At 35.4% G+C, this 16,970-nt stretch overlaps 2 protein-coding genes across 17 annotated transcripts in view; one reads left to right on the forward strand and one right to left on the reverse strand.

The window, feature by feature from the left end:
* CASK (calcium/calmodulin dependent serine protein kinase) overlaps positions 1–16,970 on the forward strand; it is a 225,904-nt gene that overhangs the window by 96,856 nt on the left and 112,078 nt on the right. For all 16 annotated transcript variants that reach the window (XM_074858493.1, XM_074858495.1, XM_074858498.1 and 13 more), the window contains exons 4-5: positions 4,969–5,046; positions 6,315–6,387. In XM_074858493.1, coding sequence (XP_074714594.1) covers positions 4,969–5,046; positions 6,315–6,387 — 151 coding nt within the window. The remainder of the gene's footprint in view (positions 1–4,968; positions 5,047–6,314; positions 6,388–16,970) is intronic.
* On the reverse strand, positions 13,308–16,036 carry GPR82 (G protein-coupled receptor 82). Its single transcript, XM_074860916.1, has 2 exons — positions 15,724–16,036; positions 13,308–14,504 (listed from the first exon to the last, which is right to left on the reverse strand). Exon 2 carries the CDS (start codon positions 14,469–14,471, stop codon positions 13,437–13,439), a length of 1,035 nt encoding a protein of 344 aa, XP_074717017.1. The 5' UTR covers positions 14,472–14,504; positions 15,724–16,036; the 3' UTR covers positions 13,308–13,436.

Below are 16,970 nucleotides of genomic sequence, written 5' to 3' on the forward strand. Positions count from 1 at the left end.
ACCTGACTCCCATGACTTCTCAAATATCATGGAGAGAGGCTGGGCAATCAGCCAGTTCCCTCAGGACTCTGGGTTGCATCTCATCAGATCCATAGACCTATGTATATTCAGGTTCCTCAGGTGGTCTTGAACCTGGTCTTCTCTTACAGTGGAAGGGACTGTGGTGCTCCAGTCCCTGCCTTGCGGTCCATCCACAGAGGTGTGGGAAGAGAGGTTGCCAGTGAAGACTGAGACAAAACAGTTGAGTACCTCAACCTTTTTCTCATCCGTTGTTACCAGTTTGCCAGTCTCGCTCATTGGGGGGGAGTATGCTTTCTTTGACCTTCCTTTTCTGGCTGACATACCTGCAGAACCCTTTATTATTATCCTTTGCATCCTTTGCCAAGTCCAGCTCCATCCTTAAGGGCCACCAAATTCCACCAAGTATTAAATATTCTGCTATCAAAATCTTTGACATAGACAGATTTTTTTTTACTTGATAAAACTCATGTTTACATTGTGTTTGTACTGGGGATTTTTTTTTTTCTTTTTTCAATGTGTTATGTATATTCAGTACATAGTCGCCTCATTACTTGGGGACACAAAGCTTAGGCAATTATCTGGTCTGGGTATACTGTTTCGGTTTTGTCCCAAATAGCCTCTGAGCTATTGACTGATTACAGTCAAAGGAAGTGATAGAGAATTTAAAGCTAACTTATGTTTGAGGAAAGAAATACCAGAGTTTTGTCTTACATTTGCTCAATGTTTGTTGATTTCATTCATTTGATGGACAGGAATTAATAGGAAACCAGACTTCATTAGTTTTAATGCTGAAAGAGCAATTTCTGGGGATTTTCTGTTGATAAGGCCAGACTTAGAAATCAGGATTTTTATTTTGGATGAAATTTTGGCTCTTTTAAGATAAGTAGCAAAATTTGGCAGAGCAACTGAGAACTCAGAACGTTGAGACATTGATGCATTGAAATTTTGTCATTTATTGTAACTTTATTATAGCAGGCTATTAAGTTGCATTATTTTAGCAAAGCTTCAGAAGACCCACTTGTAAGCAAAATTAACTGGTAACAGTCAATGTAGACTGTTAATGCATATACTTGTATTTTCAAGAGTTCATATAAACATGAGTTAATTCACACAGCATTGCTATAGAGTATTTTTGTATAGCCTCGTGATACTGACTGATATGTGGAGGTTTAACATTAAATTGGAGGATTTCAGGTTAGGTACGGTACTACTTTTGTATTACCAGCAAAACCAGTGCTTTTTAAGGATGCATATGTTCTTTCTTTCATGCTATTTAATAATCGGGTTGGACCATTGCTATGAAAACACTAGTAGAAAATTGTTTCCAAGCATACTTAGAATTACTTACTCCTCCTAAGATCATCTTCTACACTGTGATTTAGGAATTAAGTGTTACTCAGTGAAGTTTGTCCATTGTTTGTGACTAAATGGAATGAGTTAGTTTATGAAAAGCGCTGCAATTCATCTCTTGGCTGCCAACTAAGTTGTAAAAACATTTCAGTGTAAAGTACTGAAAAGCCTCTAAGCAGATACTGGGAAGGTAAACTCAGGAACATTTAATTATCTGGAATGAGTTAAACCCTGGATGCATGGGCAAGATATAGGAAATAAGAGTTTCTGTACTTTTTGGTCTTTAATTTTCAGAGGTATCTACATAGGGCTCCAAGAAAAGTTAAATACTGTATTTTTTAAGTTAATTTATGGCAGTTTATTTGTAGTAAGAGAAGATGACAAGAACATAAAAACTGTCCAACTGAAGGAAAAAATTCTATTGTGCACAAACCTTTAGCCATGGTACAAAACTCAGTAAATGCAGTCATGAGCAATATGCCACATTTTTTTAAGTAATAATTCGATTCCTTAGAGCAGTGCTTCTCAAACTTTCTGATTCTTCATCAGTAAATTAAGTTTTAGGCCACATCTTCCTAGGGCATCTGCAAATTCAGAATTCTTATACCCCAGTGTTAATATGTAGATCACTTCTGGAGCATACTGTCTATTCTTCAGAGTGTCTTTTAGCCTCAGAACAGATTTCTGCATTGAATATGACTCAAGAGTAAACTTTCTGAGCAGGTTCTAACTTACCAGCTTTGTGCAGAATAGTAGGAAGATTTTCAAGGTGCACAGTAGCACTGATCAGAACTATGAAAGAAACATTTATCCAAAGGGCTGAAACCCAGGCACAGTTCTGCTAAAAATATGGAAAAATTAATAGTAGAATATGGGAAATTGGGGGACATAGTTCGAACTGATACCCAGAACAATTCAGGTATGGTGGTGTTTATCTGTTAGCTCCCTGTTCAGAGTTGCTTTAGCCGGCACTTTCAGTGTAAATCCCAGAAACTGTCCCAGTCAGTTTATGTATCTTCCGTGAGTGCCCTCTACTGGTATCAGAAGATTCTCTCTCAGATTGTGAGTGTGCTATAGTTTTACCAACTTTTTTTTTGTATCTTCCACTTATGTCTTCAGCATATATATGTATCATCTCTGCGTTTATTTTAGTGGATTTTAACTTGTCTTATTTTTTTTAATTTTTATGGTTTGCACATACCTAATGCCGATAGTCCTTACAAAACCTTGAGACTTCCTGAACTTTCATTTAGTCAGTATCTCAAAACTTTAACGCTCTTATATCACACAAGTCTTCCATTTTCTGCAAAGTCATCTTTAAAGTGGTTGTGATATTGCTGAGTTTTTAGTCAGTGCACTGAATAACGGAGTCTGACTATTGCTTTTGCAGCCTCAGATAGATAAAAGTCTTACAAGATATCAAGATAAAATTCAACATCAGTGGAGTGATACAAGCCCTATTTATACATGAAGAAAAATCTACTCTTAAGCTAAGGTTCTGTCTTGAAAAAGTAGTCAGTTGGAAGTCAGAGATGAAAATACACCTGCCACATATTTGTGCTTTTGAGACCAACAGAGTTAATCATAATGGAATAAAGCTTTCAAACATTACTGCTCACAGTCTGTGGCTATTTTTAATATCAACATAATTTAAACAAATTGGAAAATATTTGAAAAAATGAAACTGTCACTTACTGTTACAAAATTTAGGTGAAAAGTGGGAGGTAGAAATACATGTTAAAGACCATTCTGATTATAAACACCTTGTTTAATAGAAAAGTTAGTGTAAAGGAATGACACTCTTGGCTCAGTGTCTCAGCAACTATTAATACTGCTAAAAATCTTGAGTCAGATCAGTCTCCTAAAGGGTTCCACTGCCTAATGAGAATGGCACCTCCTAATTTTTGGTAGTTAATCATACATTTTGTATGTTCTATAGTGCTTGGTGTTGCTCAGGTTTCAGTTTTGTTTCCCCTCTAGCTGAAATAAGTTGTTGGGAGGAAGCATTGAAAGGGAGGTTGACATGAGGGTTTTTTCCCAGTGAGCTGGCTAAATCCAGATTTATGCTGTTCTCGTTGAACCTGACCCCGTTGCTGCTGTACAGTCTGTGTGTAGTGCAACACAGTATATTCTCTGAGTGATGTTTAGCTATGTATACAGACTATCTGTATGAAATTGAGCAAGGCAGAAAACTACTGGGAAAAAACCTACAGAGGAATATATTGAGGCACTGATGAGTGATCGTAGTTTGACAATATGGGTTTCTGATTTCTGGGGCTTATTAAATCCAAAGATGGTACCAGGTGCTGAAATAACTGGCCAGGATTTTTTTTTCACCTACTTAAATGAATGTGCATTGCTTTTGGTCACCAGACTCTCTTACAGTTTTCAGTGCTCTATCGACATGATAGTGTATTTTGCATGGGGACACCTTTTGCATTTATTTGGGAATTAAAGCTTCTGCACATTGCTTGTGACTCCCTAAGCAGAAGTTTTGCATTGCAGGTGTGTAAGAAAGCAAAAGTGATGGTATGCTGACATTCTGGATGGCTTACCAAAATGATAATGTTTGCTTTCTAGATACCTTGCAAATACTACTTCCCCCACCCACCCTTGAGTCTTTGGTGGAGACGAAAAAGAAAAGGTGGGAAGGCTGAAAATGACATATTACAATTGACATTTTTGCAAAGGACTTGTTAAGCACGAATTATAATATGTGATTTTTATTGTTGCTGGTAACTCTTGTTACTCTCCCCTTGCCCCATCAAGCAATGAACATTTTTAGATAGAAATCTCCCTTAGATTACTTACAGGGGAAGGAAAAGGTCAGTTATGCCCCACCGAGCTGCTTTGGTTTTAGAGAAATTATAGTCTAATTTTAGCCTAACAACTATTGATATACATGCATCTAAAAGTGTTACACTACTCATTGTGGGAAGTTAGGATATCAGAAAGACTGCAATTAGGGAGAAAAGGAACAAAGTATCAAGTATCAGAGCTAGTGATATAGTGTGAGTGCTGTCACTGTTTTCAGGTGCTTTCAGTGAGGCTGTGAGATGTAAAATACCTTCTTGGCTCCTTAGCATTCTCATAAGGATAATTAACTGAAAAGACTATGTTCCATTTCTAGAGTATTTTTTTAAGTCTTCATTTAAAACTCAGTTTGAGTAATATTTTTTGGTATAGCTACAGTCTTTAATATATGTGGAGTTGCACTTGTAATGCTTTTAAGAACACACAGTGTAATATCATGCATTAATTGTCAACTTGGAGAGCCTTCTTGTACAGGGCATTGACTTTCTGCTGTGTTGCATACCTTGTTCAATGAGCAGTTTAAGCAATAGAGGAAGTGTTTGGTTTTGCTAATGTTTTGAGTGAACTGTTATATGACCTGAGGGGCATAAAATGGTTAACCTGTGGCAAGCCATATACTATTAGATTACCTGTTAAATGCTGTTTTAGTAATGCATTATACATGTATGCAGAGTATTTTATGTGAGATTTATATAAGTGGAGTAAATAGATTTTTTTGGAGCGTTTTTGTGTAATTGATTTTAGTTATCTGTCGTAAGCATTTTTCTCTCTTTTTACCTGCAGTATGGATGGAGCAGATCTGTGTTTTGAAATTGTGAAGAGAGCAGATGCTGGATTTGTGTATAGTGAGGCTGTAGCCAGGTATGTATTATAATTTTAATTAATCCCACAGGATAAATGAAAAAGAATGGAATATACTGTTGTACAATCTGGTAGCTAGAAGTTGGAATACTGTAATCCTGCTTCCAAAGTCTGAATGTTTATTACAATAATTAGCATAATAAAAGTAAAATTTTGGAGCGTTTTGTCATTTACTAGTTGTATATTTGGATGAGATTCTTGAATAAAATAGTATTTCATATCCAGTACTTAATTCTCTGTCTTTGCCTTCTATGGATCTCTCATACAATGCATTAGGTGACTCTCCTGACAGGTGTGAGTTTTATTGGTCTTGCTAGATGGAGTCGTCTGTTTTTTCTTTTTTATGTATCACTTTATGGTCACTTCAACTTTTCACTTACAAGGTAAACCAAAATCAAAGTGTCTGTGTAATTGTAGAAGGACAACAGAACCCAGTGTCCCAGTGGCATGAGAACTGAGCTTAAAGCCCATGAGATTCTTTGTTTGCTTTTCTCGACACTGTAGATTTTTTTAGCATCATAGAAGTCAGGTTGGAAAGAGACATCAGGAGGTCTCTATTTCAGCCTCCTGCTCAAGACAGTGTCATCATTGCATTTGGATCATATTGCTCAAGACGTCGTTCAGTGGGGTCTAGAAAACCTCCAAGGATGGAGATTCCACAGCCTCCCTGGGCAACTTGATCCAGTGCGTAATTGTTTCTAGGGAAATATGTTTCCTTGTAACCAGCTGGAACCTCCAGAGGACAAGGATTGCCTCCCTTATCCCACTAGTAATGCTCTGCCTGGTGCAGCACAGGATGCTGTTGGCTTTCTTGGCTTTCTGTTAGGGGATCCTTTGTACACAGGGAAGAAAGAAGTTAGTCTTCAATCTGCATCATGCAAGCCAAGATCTTGGTTTTATCCCTTTCTAGATAAATCAGTCACTGATACTCTCTTTTTCCTTTCTGTGTTCTGTTATAAAAAAACCCCAAAGGGTCCTGACTTCCTTGTCACATGAAGCAGAATTATTGAACATTTGAAACCTTTACAATATGGAAAATGCAGATTTCCCTTTCCTGATTTTCCTTGGCTTCAATCAGAATAATTCTCAAACTTTAGATTTTATTATTCATTACTGTAAACACAAACTCCATCCTACTGAACTCTGTATATTTAAGGTTAAGTTGGTTGATTAGTTTTATATAGTTAGACTCTTCAAACTTAGTTTGTTATATGTGTATAGTAATTTTTCCTGCAGATTCATCACGTATGACGTCTTTGTTTTTTCAGTCATTATATGCGACAGATATTGGAAGCTCTACGTTACTGTCATGATAATAATATAATTCACAGGGATGTGAAGGTAAGGAGTTTTAATTATTTTTTTTTCTTCACCACAATAATATAAACTACTGAATTTTAATTTCTGTAATTTAGAGGAAGGGGAGAAGCTGTAGAAAAGGAAGCTATATTTGCCTGAGTATGTGTTTACTCTTATTGTGTCGTGTAAGATTAAAGCCCATCTCTGATTCCATCAATATAGAACATTTAGAAGGTCTTTATTCATAAATTACATATGCATTTGATTGTAACTTACTTTGAAAGTCAGTGTAATGTCTAGTTTTTGAATATTCATGTGAAATCTTGCTTTTTTTTTTTTCTTGTTGGGAAAATGTATATATAAATTAATTGCATAAATTTAACTGGAATTGGTAGATTAATGGCATCATTTTGACAACATAATGACAGTCTTTATTCAAACTAAGATTTCAGAGATGCGCATGTGTAAATGCTACAATATTGGTGGTATTATCTACTTCCTGCAAGCAGTTTTAAACATTTATTATTATGAAAACGTCTCTAATACAAACAAGTCTGGGAGGAGAAATACAGTATTGAAGAACAGTGTATGTACATACTCTATAATCTGGTTAATTTTATACTATTTCTATGGATATTTATGGAACTAGTTTATCTCAAAGTACTATAATGTAAGTAATCAGGACTATTAACCTAAGAGGGTTTGACTCTCTTCAAATTGAATATACATATTCTTTGTTAATGCTGTTGTCTAAGAGTGATTCCCACTTGTCTTCTCTAATAGTGTGCTTTTATCCAAAGTTAGTCAAGCGCTATAGGAATTAATGAAAATTCTAATGACCTCTGGTGCAGTTTGAGAAGTGAATCTTGTGTTTTAGTGAATAGAGAAGATTGAAGGAGGGTAAGCTGTGCTTAAGATTCCTACAGGTGATCTCTGAGGGAAGAGAGCACGGACACTGAACTGATGATTTTCATTTAAGTAGTCATTTGATCTTATGTACATAGGCATTGCAGACCTTTTCCAATCCCTTTCTCCTTTCCTTCTAAAATCAAGAAAATTACTCCATGTAGTAGGCTTTTTTTTAAGTTTGGTATTTTAAAAGTAATCTCTTACAACAGATTCTAAAGATGGCCTCTTAATTGCTGGTAGAAAGTCTCATCTTGTTCTGTCTTGAAGGTTCTAGATTCTTTTAATTGTTCATTTTCAGTGCCACATGAGAATTTCAGAATTAGCATCATCTTTATGTTGCTGTGTCTTCCTGAAAGCTGCACCTGTTTTTGTTGGACCATGTTCTTGAATGAAAACAAATTTCAGTTTCAAGGGCCTCTGAAGAACATACATTTTACTGAGTGTAAAATGGGGATTTACTCTGCAGCTTATCCAGACTCTGAAAACTTTAAAGTCACTGTTTTAATTAAATACCATCTTTAGAAGTGAACCTGTTCAATTACATGAGTGAGTAATAATTTTTAAAGTATCAGTCTAGTGTAAACCATAGACGTTTCATTTTGGCAAAAGCATTGCAGAAATATAACTATAGGGTTTGGGTATAGAACATATTAAGCTAACTGCAGTATCCCAGCTCTAGGTGTCACTGTAGACATGGTTTTGAAAGGAAGTAGATTAAATGACAATTTTCAAATTATCTGAATGGATGAAAGTGAATTAATAAAAATCTGTAAGGTTCATATAATCATACAACATTTTTTCCCTCTTAAGCTTCCGGTGAATGTTACTTTGAACTGCAAAATGTTTGATCATTATCTGATGCACAGGAAAATTTGAACCTTATAGTCCCTGTAAGAATTAGGTGTCTTCTAGCCACTTTTGTGCTCCCTTAGCTCTTGACTGATTAGGAAGAGTTAGACAGGAATACTTCAGTTTGCTGTAGTCTGATGCCAGAAACTTCACCTGACCTCTGTAAGTGACAAGATCTACCAAAGCTTCTGGAGCACTACAACTGCAGCATATGATAAACTCCATATGCCCCAAATTCAGCTCTGATGACAGAATCAAAACATGAAAGCTTTCACAAGGTGGCCTGTAGTTGTCTTAATTTCATTCACTGCTCTGTGAGACCAGACGTTTCTTGAGCCTCTGTATATCATGACCCCCTTAAACATTGCTGAAAGGCTTTATCATCAGGGACAATTGCAGCTTTGCTTCACCTTCAGTTAATGTGATTCTGCATTCTTTCACTGCTTGAAAGCTGGATCATATGATAAGGAAAGTAGAAAATGCTACTACCGGAAGGTGGAAAACTCAAGACAGCTACGCATCAGAAACGTGAATGTCAAGAACTTTTTCCCTTACCACAACATTTATTCCTGTTCTGCCAACCTAGTAATATACAACTCAGCCATTCCTCTTATTCTTTCAGAACCTTGCTATGTCAGAAATATCCAAAAGATGGGTACTGAAAATAGCAACATTGAAATGGGATCTTTTCCAATATAGAATGTTATTACACAGAAATTCCTATACAGAATTATCTTTATGTAAGAGAACAAAAAAAGGAAATGGGAGTAATGTGAGTCTGAAATAAGATGCTTGTCTTTTTTCATAAAACCTTTGCTAGATTTTGAGTACCATTTGTCACTGCAGTCAGCCACTTTCTCTTGAGCCACTTGATGTCAGTATTAGACAATAATGAAAGTATTCTGTTAATATAGTCATTAAAAAGTGGTGAGTGGTAGAGGACCTTTAAAACGGGACAAAGAAATAGGAGAAAAATGGCTTATCTCTTCCAAATCTCTTCTTCACTATATTCTGTCCTGCAAAATAGTGTTTTCTCTTGCTTTAACTCCAAGAATAGGAAAGTAACAAACTGGATTAACTCTGCATTAAAGTGTTTTTTCTGTTAACATAAATACAATTGAAGATAGTTCCCTTGTATATGACAGCACATTTATTACAGGCAATAGTGCATACCTCGAGATTTAATGGAACTGAAAACAAGTAACCAAAATGTACTCTATAACTGTAATCTTTCTTCAAGGAGGAGAAACATTAATAGTATGCCACTTCAATTCTTAACTGTGAAGGATACCACTGATCACTGAACTGCTTGCATTCTGTGCTATACAATTATTCTAATAAATATTATTTTAAAAGCTAAAAGTGCTGGTTTCATTATAAATAGGTGAACTTGAATATTTCCAATCCCTATGACAGTTAATGTGGTGTAGAGTACCTAAAGCAGCATTGTGCATTTTGCACAGTCACATTTGGTCAGCATTCAGTATTCTGAGTTGTTATATTCTCAGCATGTGGGGAAAGTTGCTTTATCTTCTCTTGACAGTTTCACTGAGTTTTCTGTTAGTAAAAGGATAGACTAACATTGATCTTGGTAGAAGACTTTTGTGCTAGTTAGTCAAAGTAGAATGTGATTCAGCTCAAAAAAATAGACTGTTTAAGTGTTGTATAAATTATGAAGCAGAACAGTGTTCTATAAGAAGTGCATTTCTTCAGTGTTTATTGCAGATTTGTTCACCTGTTCATTTTTGCGATAACTTCAATGGAATCTTCAGTTAGCCTACATTGTGATGCTTATGTAGCATTTTATATAGTTGCAGAAATCTTGTTATAAAAATACCTTTTAATATAACTGATACAAGAGTAATTTAATCTCATCAGGAGCTTTGGTTGCTGGGGTTTTATCCTTAGTTCAGTCCAAATGCTTCAACTCTGCTCTATGATTTCCATATGGTTTGAGTGCTTGTATATGTTTCTGTGATCAGTAAAATGATTGGTGTGCAACTGGAGTCAGGGCAAGCTTGTTGGCTAAATGTAGACATACAAAATTTTTATTATAGGTTTATCTCATAGGTATGAATGCCTGTTTCCAGCACGTGATCACCTATAGATAAAACTGCTAAAGCAAAAATACACAGATTCTGCCTTCTCTGCTGTTAAGATTCAGTTCAATATTTCTGTGACTGGAAGTAAAAACACTTTTTCCAGAGAGTAGGACTGACTAAGTGTTATGAACTGTGTCGAGTGTCATATACAAATCTCAGTTGGCCCAGGTGACTTGAGACTTGATCTGTGGATAGATTTGCATGTTGATTTATGTGCTATACAGAATTTAATTAACCATATGAATTCTGAGAGTGCACCCAGTTACCAGTTCTGTCTTTCATTCATTTTTTTTCAGATTTTCCCAGTAGAGTTCAAGACTCTTACACTTCTGCTTTTACGTATATGTAGAAAATGAGTAAGGCTTGTACATACATATTTGTGTGTGTTTATGTAAGTGTATATTCAACTCCATAAAAACCAACTGGAATAGAAGCTGTTCTTTAAGACCATCTTCTCTTTCCAATCTTTGAATATCCAAAACAAGAAATCTGTTGCATAACTGGTGCTTTTTCTGCATTTTCTGGAAGTTCTTAGATCCTCGAGATCCAGTAGCAACTGCTTTGTGAGGATTTTGTTACATATTAAATTGTTAAAAGGTTATTAAGGCAGGAGAATCAATAGTAGAGGTAGCTAGCGTTAAGGTGGCCATGTTTTTCTGAGGAGCACTTCCTCATTCAATGCAGAAGTTAAGGGGCTCTAAGAATAAAGCTTTCAGTATTTTTTCTTCGATGTTTCTTCTGGCAGTACTTTTTCCCCCCGTTTATGTCCATTCCTGTACGTCTGCTTCCTATCTCAGAGTTCCCATTCTTGTTTTGTCCTGCCCTTTTCTTAGTGTACTGTTAGCTTGGCTGCTGGGTGTTCAGAAGTCATTTTGCTGAGAAGTATATTTATGCTGATTGGCCTAATTAGAACTCAACATCTACATGCTTTCTGATCATGCTCTATATATTCCAGTGATTTCCCTAGCCAGTCAGAAAACATGTATCTTCTGATCAATGAGCTGGCCACCCATGCAGCCCATTCAAAGGGGTTAACCAGAAAGTAGACAGACTCTTGCAGTCTTCTAAACTGCTTTGCAACCCATGTGCTGTGCATATTTGTTGTAGGATTTTGTGTGCCTGCTATAGAAATGAATTATTTTATTTTTTATGATACAATTTACAAGTCACCTGCTAACTTCTGGTTTGGCACCAGGATGTCTAAGCAGTGAAAGAAGTTCAGCGCGTGAACTGTGTTCTTCTGAAGTATTTCTCTGTCTGTCCCTCATGTCTTTCTGGTTTGAGGGATTTTTTCATCCATGAACTATTCTGTCAGATTCCTAGAGAAGACCTGATATTTTCTGTCTACTGGCACTTGGGTCAGTTTAGTGTATCTGTCATGGAACTCAGTAGTAGGGTTGAGAAGACAGAATTGCTAACTACATTTTATTGTGACTTTTGGGTGAGTGATGGGATTTCTCAGACTACCTAGTATTTTATAGCACTTCTTACACTCAGTAAACTGCTCTTGATCTCAGTTGCAGAGAAGATTGTACAAGGGAAAAGACCATTATGTAGTCTTAAGTGTCTTCTACAGAAATGTTTCAAAATAGTTGAAATATCTACTTAAGTCATCATGATATTCTAACTTCTATAGTTTAAACAAAAAAAAAAAAAAAAAAAAAAAGTCCAAAAAAACCCCAACCACAGAATCTCCTGTTTGGCACTGCTCTCATACTGTTAATGATCATTAAATGTTTATCATTGAATATATTTTGTATACCAGTAAATAATAAACATTTATGCCTTCCTAATTAAACCATAGAATTTACTCCACAAAACTAGACTAGGAGTATGGAAATTCCAGTGATTTGATTTGTTGGGGGTTTTTTTAATCATAAGTAGTACCAGAGGTCAGAAATAACTGCATGTATGCATTTCATCCTTTTTTTTTTCTTCACTGAATATTATTGTATATTCAGATATATTGCGGTTTTGTAGATTTCTTCTGCTTTATGCACTCTTCTATAAACGGTCTGGATTTAAACATTGCTGTGAAGGAGGTGCCTTCTGGAGCAGCATGTGTTAATCAACATTTAAAGTGGAATAAGTATGTAGCATGTTTGGGTTAAGTACAGTATCCTGAGTACACCAAGGCTGCATACCAATAGGGGAGCCACTGCCTCAGCTGTTGAGCATGACTGCCATGAATAAGACTGCAAGAAAAATTATTCCTGATGAAGCTACAGAGCATATATAAAACCCATTCTTCTCAAATGCTAAGTGAAAACCTAGGCCACGGGAGTTTCTCTTCATCAGTGGATACTTCACCCCTGCAGCTTATAAGTCACCATCAAAACTTCCTCTTCAGAGTCACTCTGTTGCAGATGTAAAGTCAGTAATACTGTAGCCATGATAGGAAATGTCAGAGGAGGGTGATGAATTGAATCTTAAACCTGACCTTGCTGCTATTTTAGTACAAAGCTGTAGTAAAGTTTTTTCTGTGAAGGCTCGAATAAAAAAATGTGCATAATTTCTTAACACAGTTTTTTTTACTCCTAGAAAAGCAGTTACTATAACAAAACCCTAATGTAATGAATATAGCTAAGTAACAGCATTTTTCAGTAACTTTAGAATAAGATGTCATCAAGAATTTTCTTTATGCACTAAAGAGTTTTAGCATCTCATGATGCCTTTCCCATTTAAAAAAAATAAAAAGGAATCAACCTTCTACGCAAGGAATCTACCCTTCTACTCCTGAACAAAAAATTCTTGTTAATCTTGAATGTGTTTTGTAGCTCTTAAGCCTTTGATACATGGTTCAGTCATTGCAGAGAAAATGTCTGTGCTTTGTTCAGCCTTTTTTTATAAAGGAAACTCATGTCCAAAACCTGGGACGACTTTATTGATGATAAAAAAGAACAGGGTTCTCAATTTCAGCCTAGTTTCTGCCTACTTCCTTGATTATTTAGGTAGAAAACACTGTCCATGGATGAAACATAAAATGTCTTTTGCATTGCATGGATGAAGGGGTATTAGTGAGTTTACTGTATAAATTACTGTGATTCATTTGAATATACACATTGGATTTATTATGACTAATGTTGATGTAGCAAGCAAGAACATTTAAAAAAATACAAGTAATATGTTATCATTTTATTTAAATATTTACCATTTCATATCAAAGTGGTTATAGGTAGTTAAAATGAGTTTATTGTTACTTAGATTCTACTAAAATCTTTCCATATTTCTTCACATTTCGGGAGTCTCTTCAGTGAAAATACCAGCTTTACGTTTGTGGTGTTCTGGTGTGGATTTTGTAAACAGGCCATACAGACTTTTCTTAAACGTTTTATCTAGCAGAAGGGTTATAACTGGATCTAAGCTACTCTTAGCAGCAGCCAGACAAGTAAGGAAATTTTTAATTTCCACTAGATAGTTTAACCTTGGGCAGTCATCATTTGTAAGCAGTACATAAAAAATTGGCCTAAAAATATGATATGGAAGAAAGCAGACAGTTAATATCATCTGGATGACAAAAATGTTTCTTTTCACTGTACTGTAAATTAGATGTTTTTCTCCAATACAGGTATTTTTCTGTATTTTACTCAGATGTCTGGTAAGAGAATAGTATGAAAACAAAACTGTCATAAAAGATACAAAAAAACATGCAGTGGCAAAAGAAGCTGCAATCATTGTGGTAAATTCACCAGCTTCTACCTTGATGTTGTAGCATCTGTGAAATTCTTCCATAGCACTCGCCTGCATGTTGTATGTTATAGCTGTTACCGTTATGCAGAGCACAGTAAGCCATATAATGATGCACAAGTATTTGGCAAATTTTGGCTGACGAAACTTTTCAAGTACACATCTGTAAAAGTTTTCATTGACTGCTTGAGAGTATTGTACGTCACAATTTTTCTTCAGTGTTGAATACTGACTTAGAGCAGTTGAACATAAAATTATAATTGTAACATACATACTGACATGCATAATGAGAGTCCCAAGGTGATTTGTTATTCTGCATGCTGCGGAGTCATAAGTCCATTGGTACCCTCTTGCAAAATAGGCAGCCAGAAAAGGCATTGTGCTACATATGAGTAAATTTGCAGTGACAAGGTTTGCCAAGTAAATGTATTGTGTTCTTTTTGTGAGTGCTTGCCTTGAAAATATCCAGGCAGCAAGAATATTTCCAAAACTTCCAGCAGGAAATAGGAAAGAGTAGATGACTGGTAGAGCTACAGTAGTAGCTAACGATGGCTGAAGAAGACATGTTGAATTTCTCATTTATACCGGTATTTCTTGAATGAATGGTCAGAGCTGAAACAAAATTAAAATAATTATTCTTCTGTAATGTGCATCTAACATCTCTTTTGTTCTTTGTTGTTATCTTAACTGTTCCTTTTTCTCCCCTACTTTTCAGTGTTACTATCTGCTGTTTGTCCTCTGGTGTTATCATCTTGAGTCTGCATGAGGTTACTGTTTGAATGTTCTCGTCCACTGAGATTTTTTTGAGGAAAAGTTGGCTGATGTTGAACCCCAAAGATTTTAGGTGCATAGAATCTAATAATTAAACTGGGAAACAGAAGGTTCAAGCTAGGGTCTGACAATAACTTGTGTGGTCTTGGTTTATTTCTCAATCTTCTGGAACATCTGTAATCTACTTTGGAAACCAATTCTAGACTGTTTTAAGTTAAATAAGCAAAATAAGTGTGAAGTATTACTTTAATTGCAGAAATGCAAAAGAGTATCCTGTACCTCCATTTAAATACAAATTAAACTCTGCGTGATGCAGGAATCTGGCTAGATGCATTTATTTTGTGCTGATGTCTGTATTTAATGTCACTGTATTCAGAGCTCTAATCTTAGATGTACATTTTGCATAAGCAATTCAATCTGGATTTTTTAAACATATGAAGTGGTTGTTGAAAACGGCAATTTTTTTTTTCAAGTTCAGTTTTCAATCCTTTTTTCAATTTCGAGACTGAAAATAAGAAATCAAAGCTTTATACAATGACTGTATATAAAACCTGGCATTTCAGCTTACTAACCTGTAGTGAAGAGAGATCCTATTGTACAGACACTATTTTACTGAAGTGTATCATAGTTAGCTTTTGTTCCATATAAAATCATATGGAAAAAAATAACATATTTCAGACTTACAGACGTAATAACTTTTTTTTAAACAGCTGTAAGCAAATGAACTCAGATACCAAAGAAGATTCTGTGTAGTTATGATAAAAGGCCCAGATGCCAAGTTGTCTAGATAGCAGAAAGTTGTAAAAGTCACATTTAAAAATTATGCTGTAAGCCATGTTTGACAACTTGCAAATTAAACTAACTTCTATAGCTGTTTCATTTTAGTGTACACTAAGTCCCATATGGAATGTGAACCAAAATGTATTAAATTCTTTTATTACAATGAATTAAATTCACAAAGTGATTGTTGAATTCAGTCATTTAGAAGTCTAATGATCATTTTTGTGTCAATGACCAAATTTGGTCAGGTGAAACAAAGTAGTAGTAGTTTTAAGCTTACCTATACGCAAGCTGCAGGCTCCTTCCTTTGCAGAGAGGAAATTTTTTCTGTCTGATATCCTTTTTGTCTCCACTGCTGCAATGAAAAGGATGATACTTGAATCTGGAAAGTACAGTTAAGAACAATATCTCTCTGACATTAGTAGGTTTTCAGAATGTCCACTTTTTTTTACAGTGTCAAAAAGTGGCTAGGTGTTTAAAGTTCAGACAAGATGATGTTGTCTGTGCAAAAAAGACTTTGAAATTAGGTCAGGATGCAGCTCCATTAGAAGAATAAAAAGAATGAGATACTGTGGAAGAGTAATTGTAACAGTCCTTTGGTCGTGTAGGTATGGCACAGAAACACCTTACAATCATTTATATAGTGTTTTCCTCTTTTTGGGGGTAGAGGTATTGTTAGTTTCATTCTCTTTAGGACTGCCCACTTTGCAGGGGCGGAGGGAAGTTGCTATTTTATACATGAAAACTTGTATTTTCAATGACGTAACTGTTCTTCAGCTCCAAGATCTGTCACAAAGCTGACTGTCTATTCATGAAACCCCCATGCAATAATACTGCATCCATGTCTGTCCCCATATGAGTGACCAAATGAACACACCTCTTATGTTTAGTCAGATGATAGATTGTGTGGAAGCAATTTACAGCTGATGCGTTCTAGGCATCAGTTGGGGAAAACTGACTCTGTGTCCAAGAAATAGTCTTTTATACAAATCATCCAGAAGTGTCCACAGGAAGGGTTTGATCACAGATTAGTCAAACTCTGTTTAGCTCTACAGAGCTTAAGACCCTTGAATTTCCTTCTGTCTGATACATCTGTGGTTCAGATGTGGCTTTTCAACAGCTGTAACCTCCTTTACGAGAATAGAGGAGGCACTATATAAAAACTTCTGCAATTTTGGTAAGGTTCTTGTTTTGTTAGTTTTGCTTTATGTTTAAACACACTGTGAGAATCTACCTCAGTGATCTACTATCAATTTTATTGTTCAGTTTCATTATTATTTTTTTCTTTTTTTGCTAAAACGATGGACATGTATGCTGGCCTCCTATTTAGACTACATAGTTGACCTCATTTAAGATTAAATTTAAATTTTTAAATTTAAATTAATTAGTAGTAATTAGTTTGTAATGCTGTAATTAGTTCCCATGTACTTTTAATTCTTGTTCCTGTTAGATTTAGTTATAACTTGTTTTTATTTTTTTCCACAATTAAAATTTGTTCTAACAGAGTTTTGTGTTAATTAAATATTT

This window comes from Strix uralensis, chromosome 2 (genome assembly GCF_047716275.1).
Source record: "Strix uralensis isolate ZFMK-TIS-50842 chromosome 2, bStrUra1, whole genome shotgun sequence".
NCBI classification, from domain to species: domain Eukaryota; kingdom Metazoa; phylum Chordata; class Aves; order Strigiformes; family Strigidae; genus Strix; species Strix uralensis.

Coding starts and splice junctions, on each gene's coding strand:
- GPR82 (XM_074860916.1), bottom strand. CDS start 14,471: ATGAGAAATTCAACATGTCTTCTTCAGCCATCGTTAGCTACTACTGTA.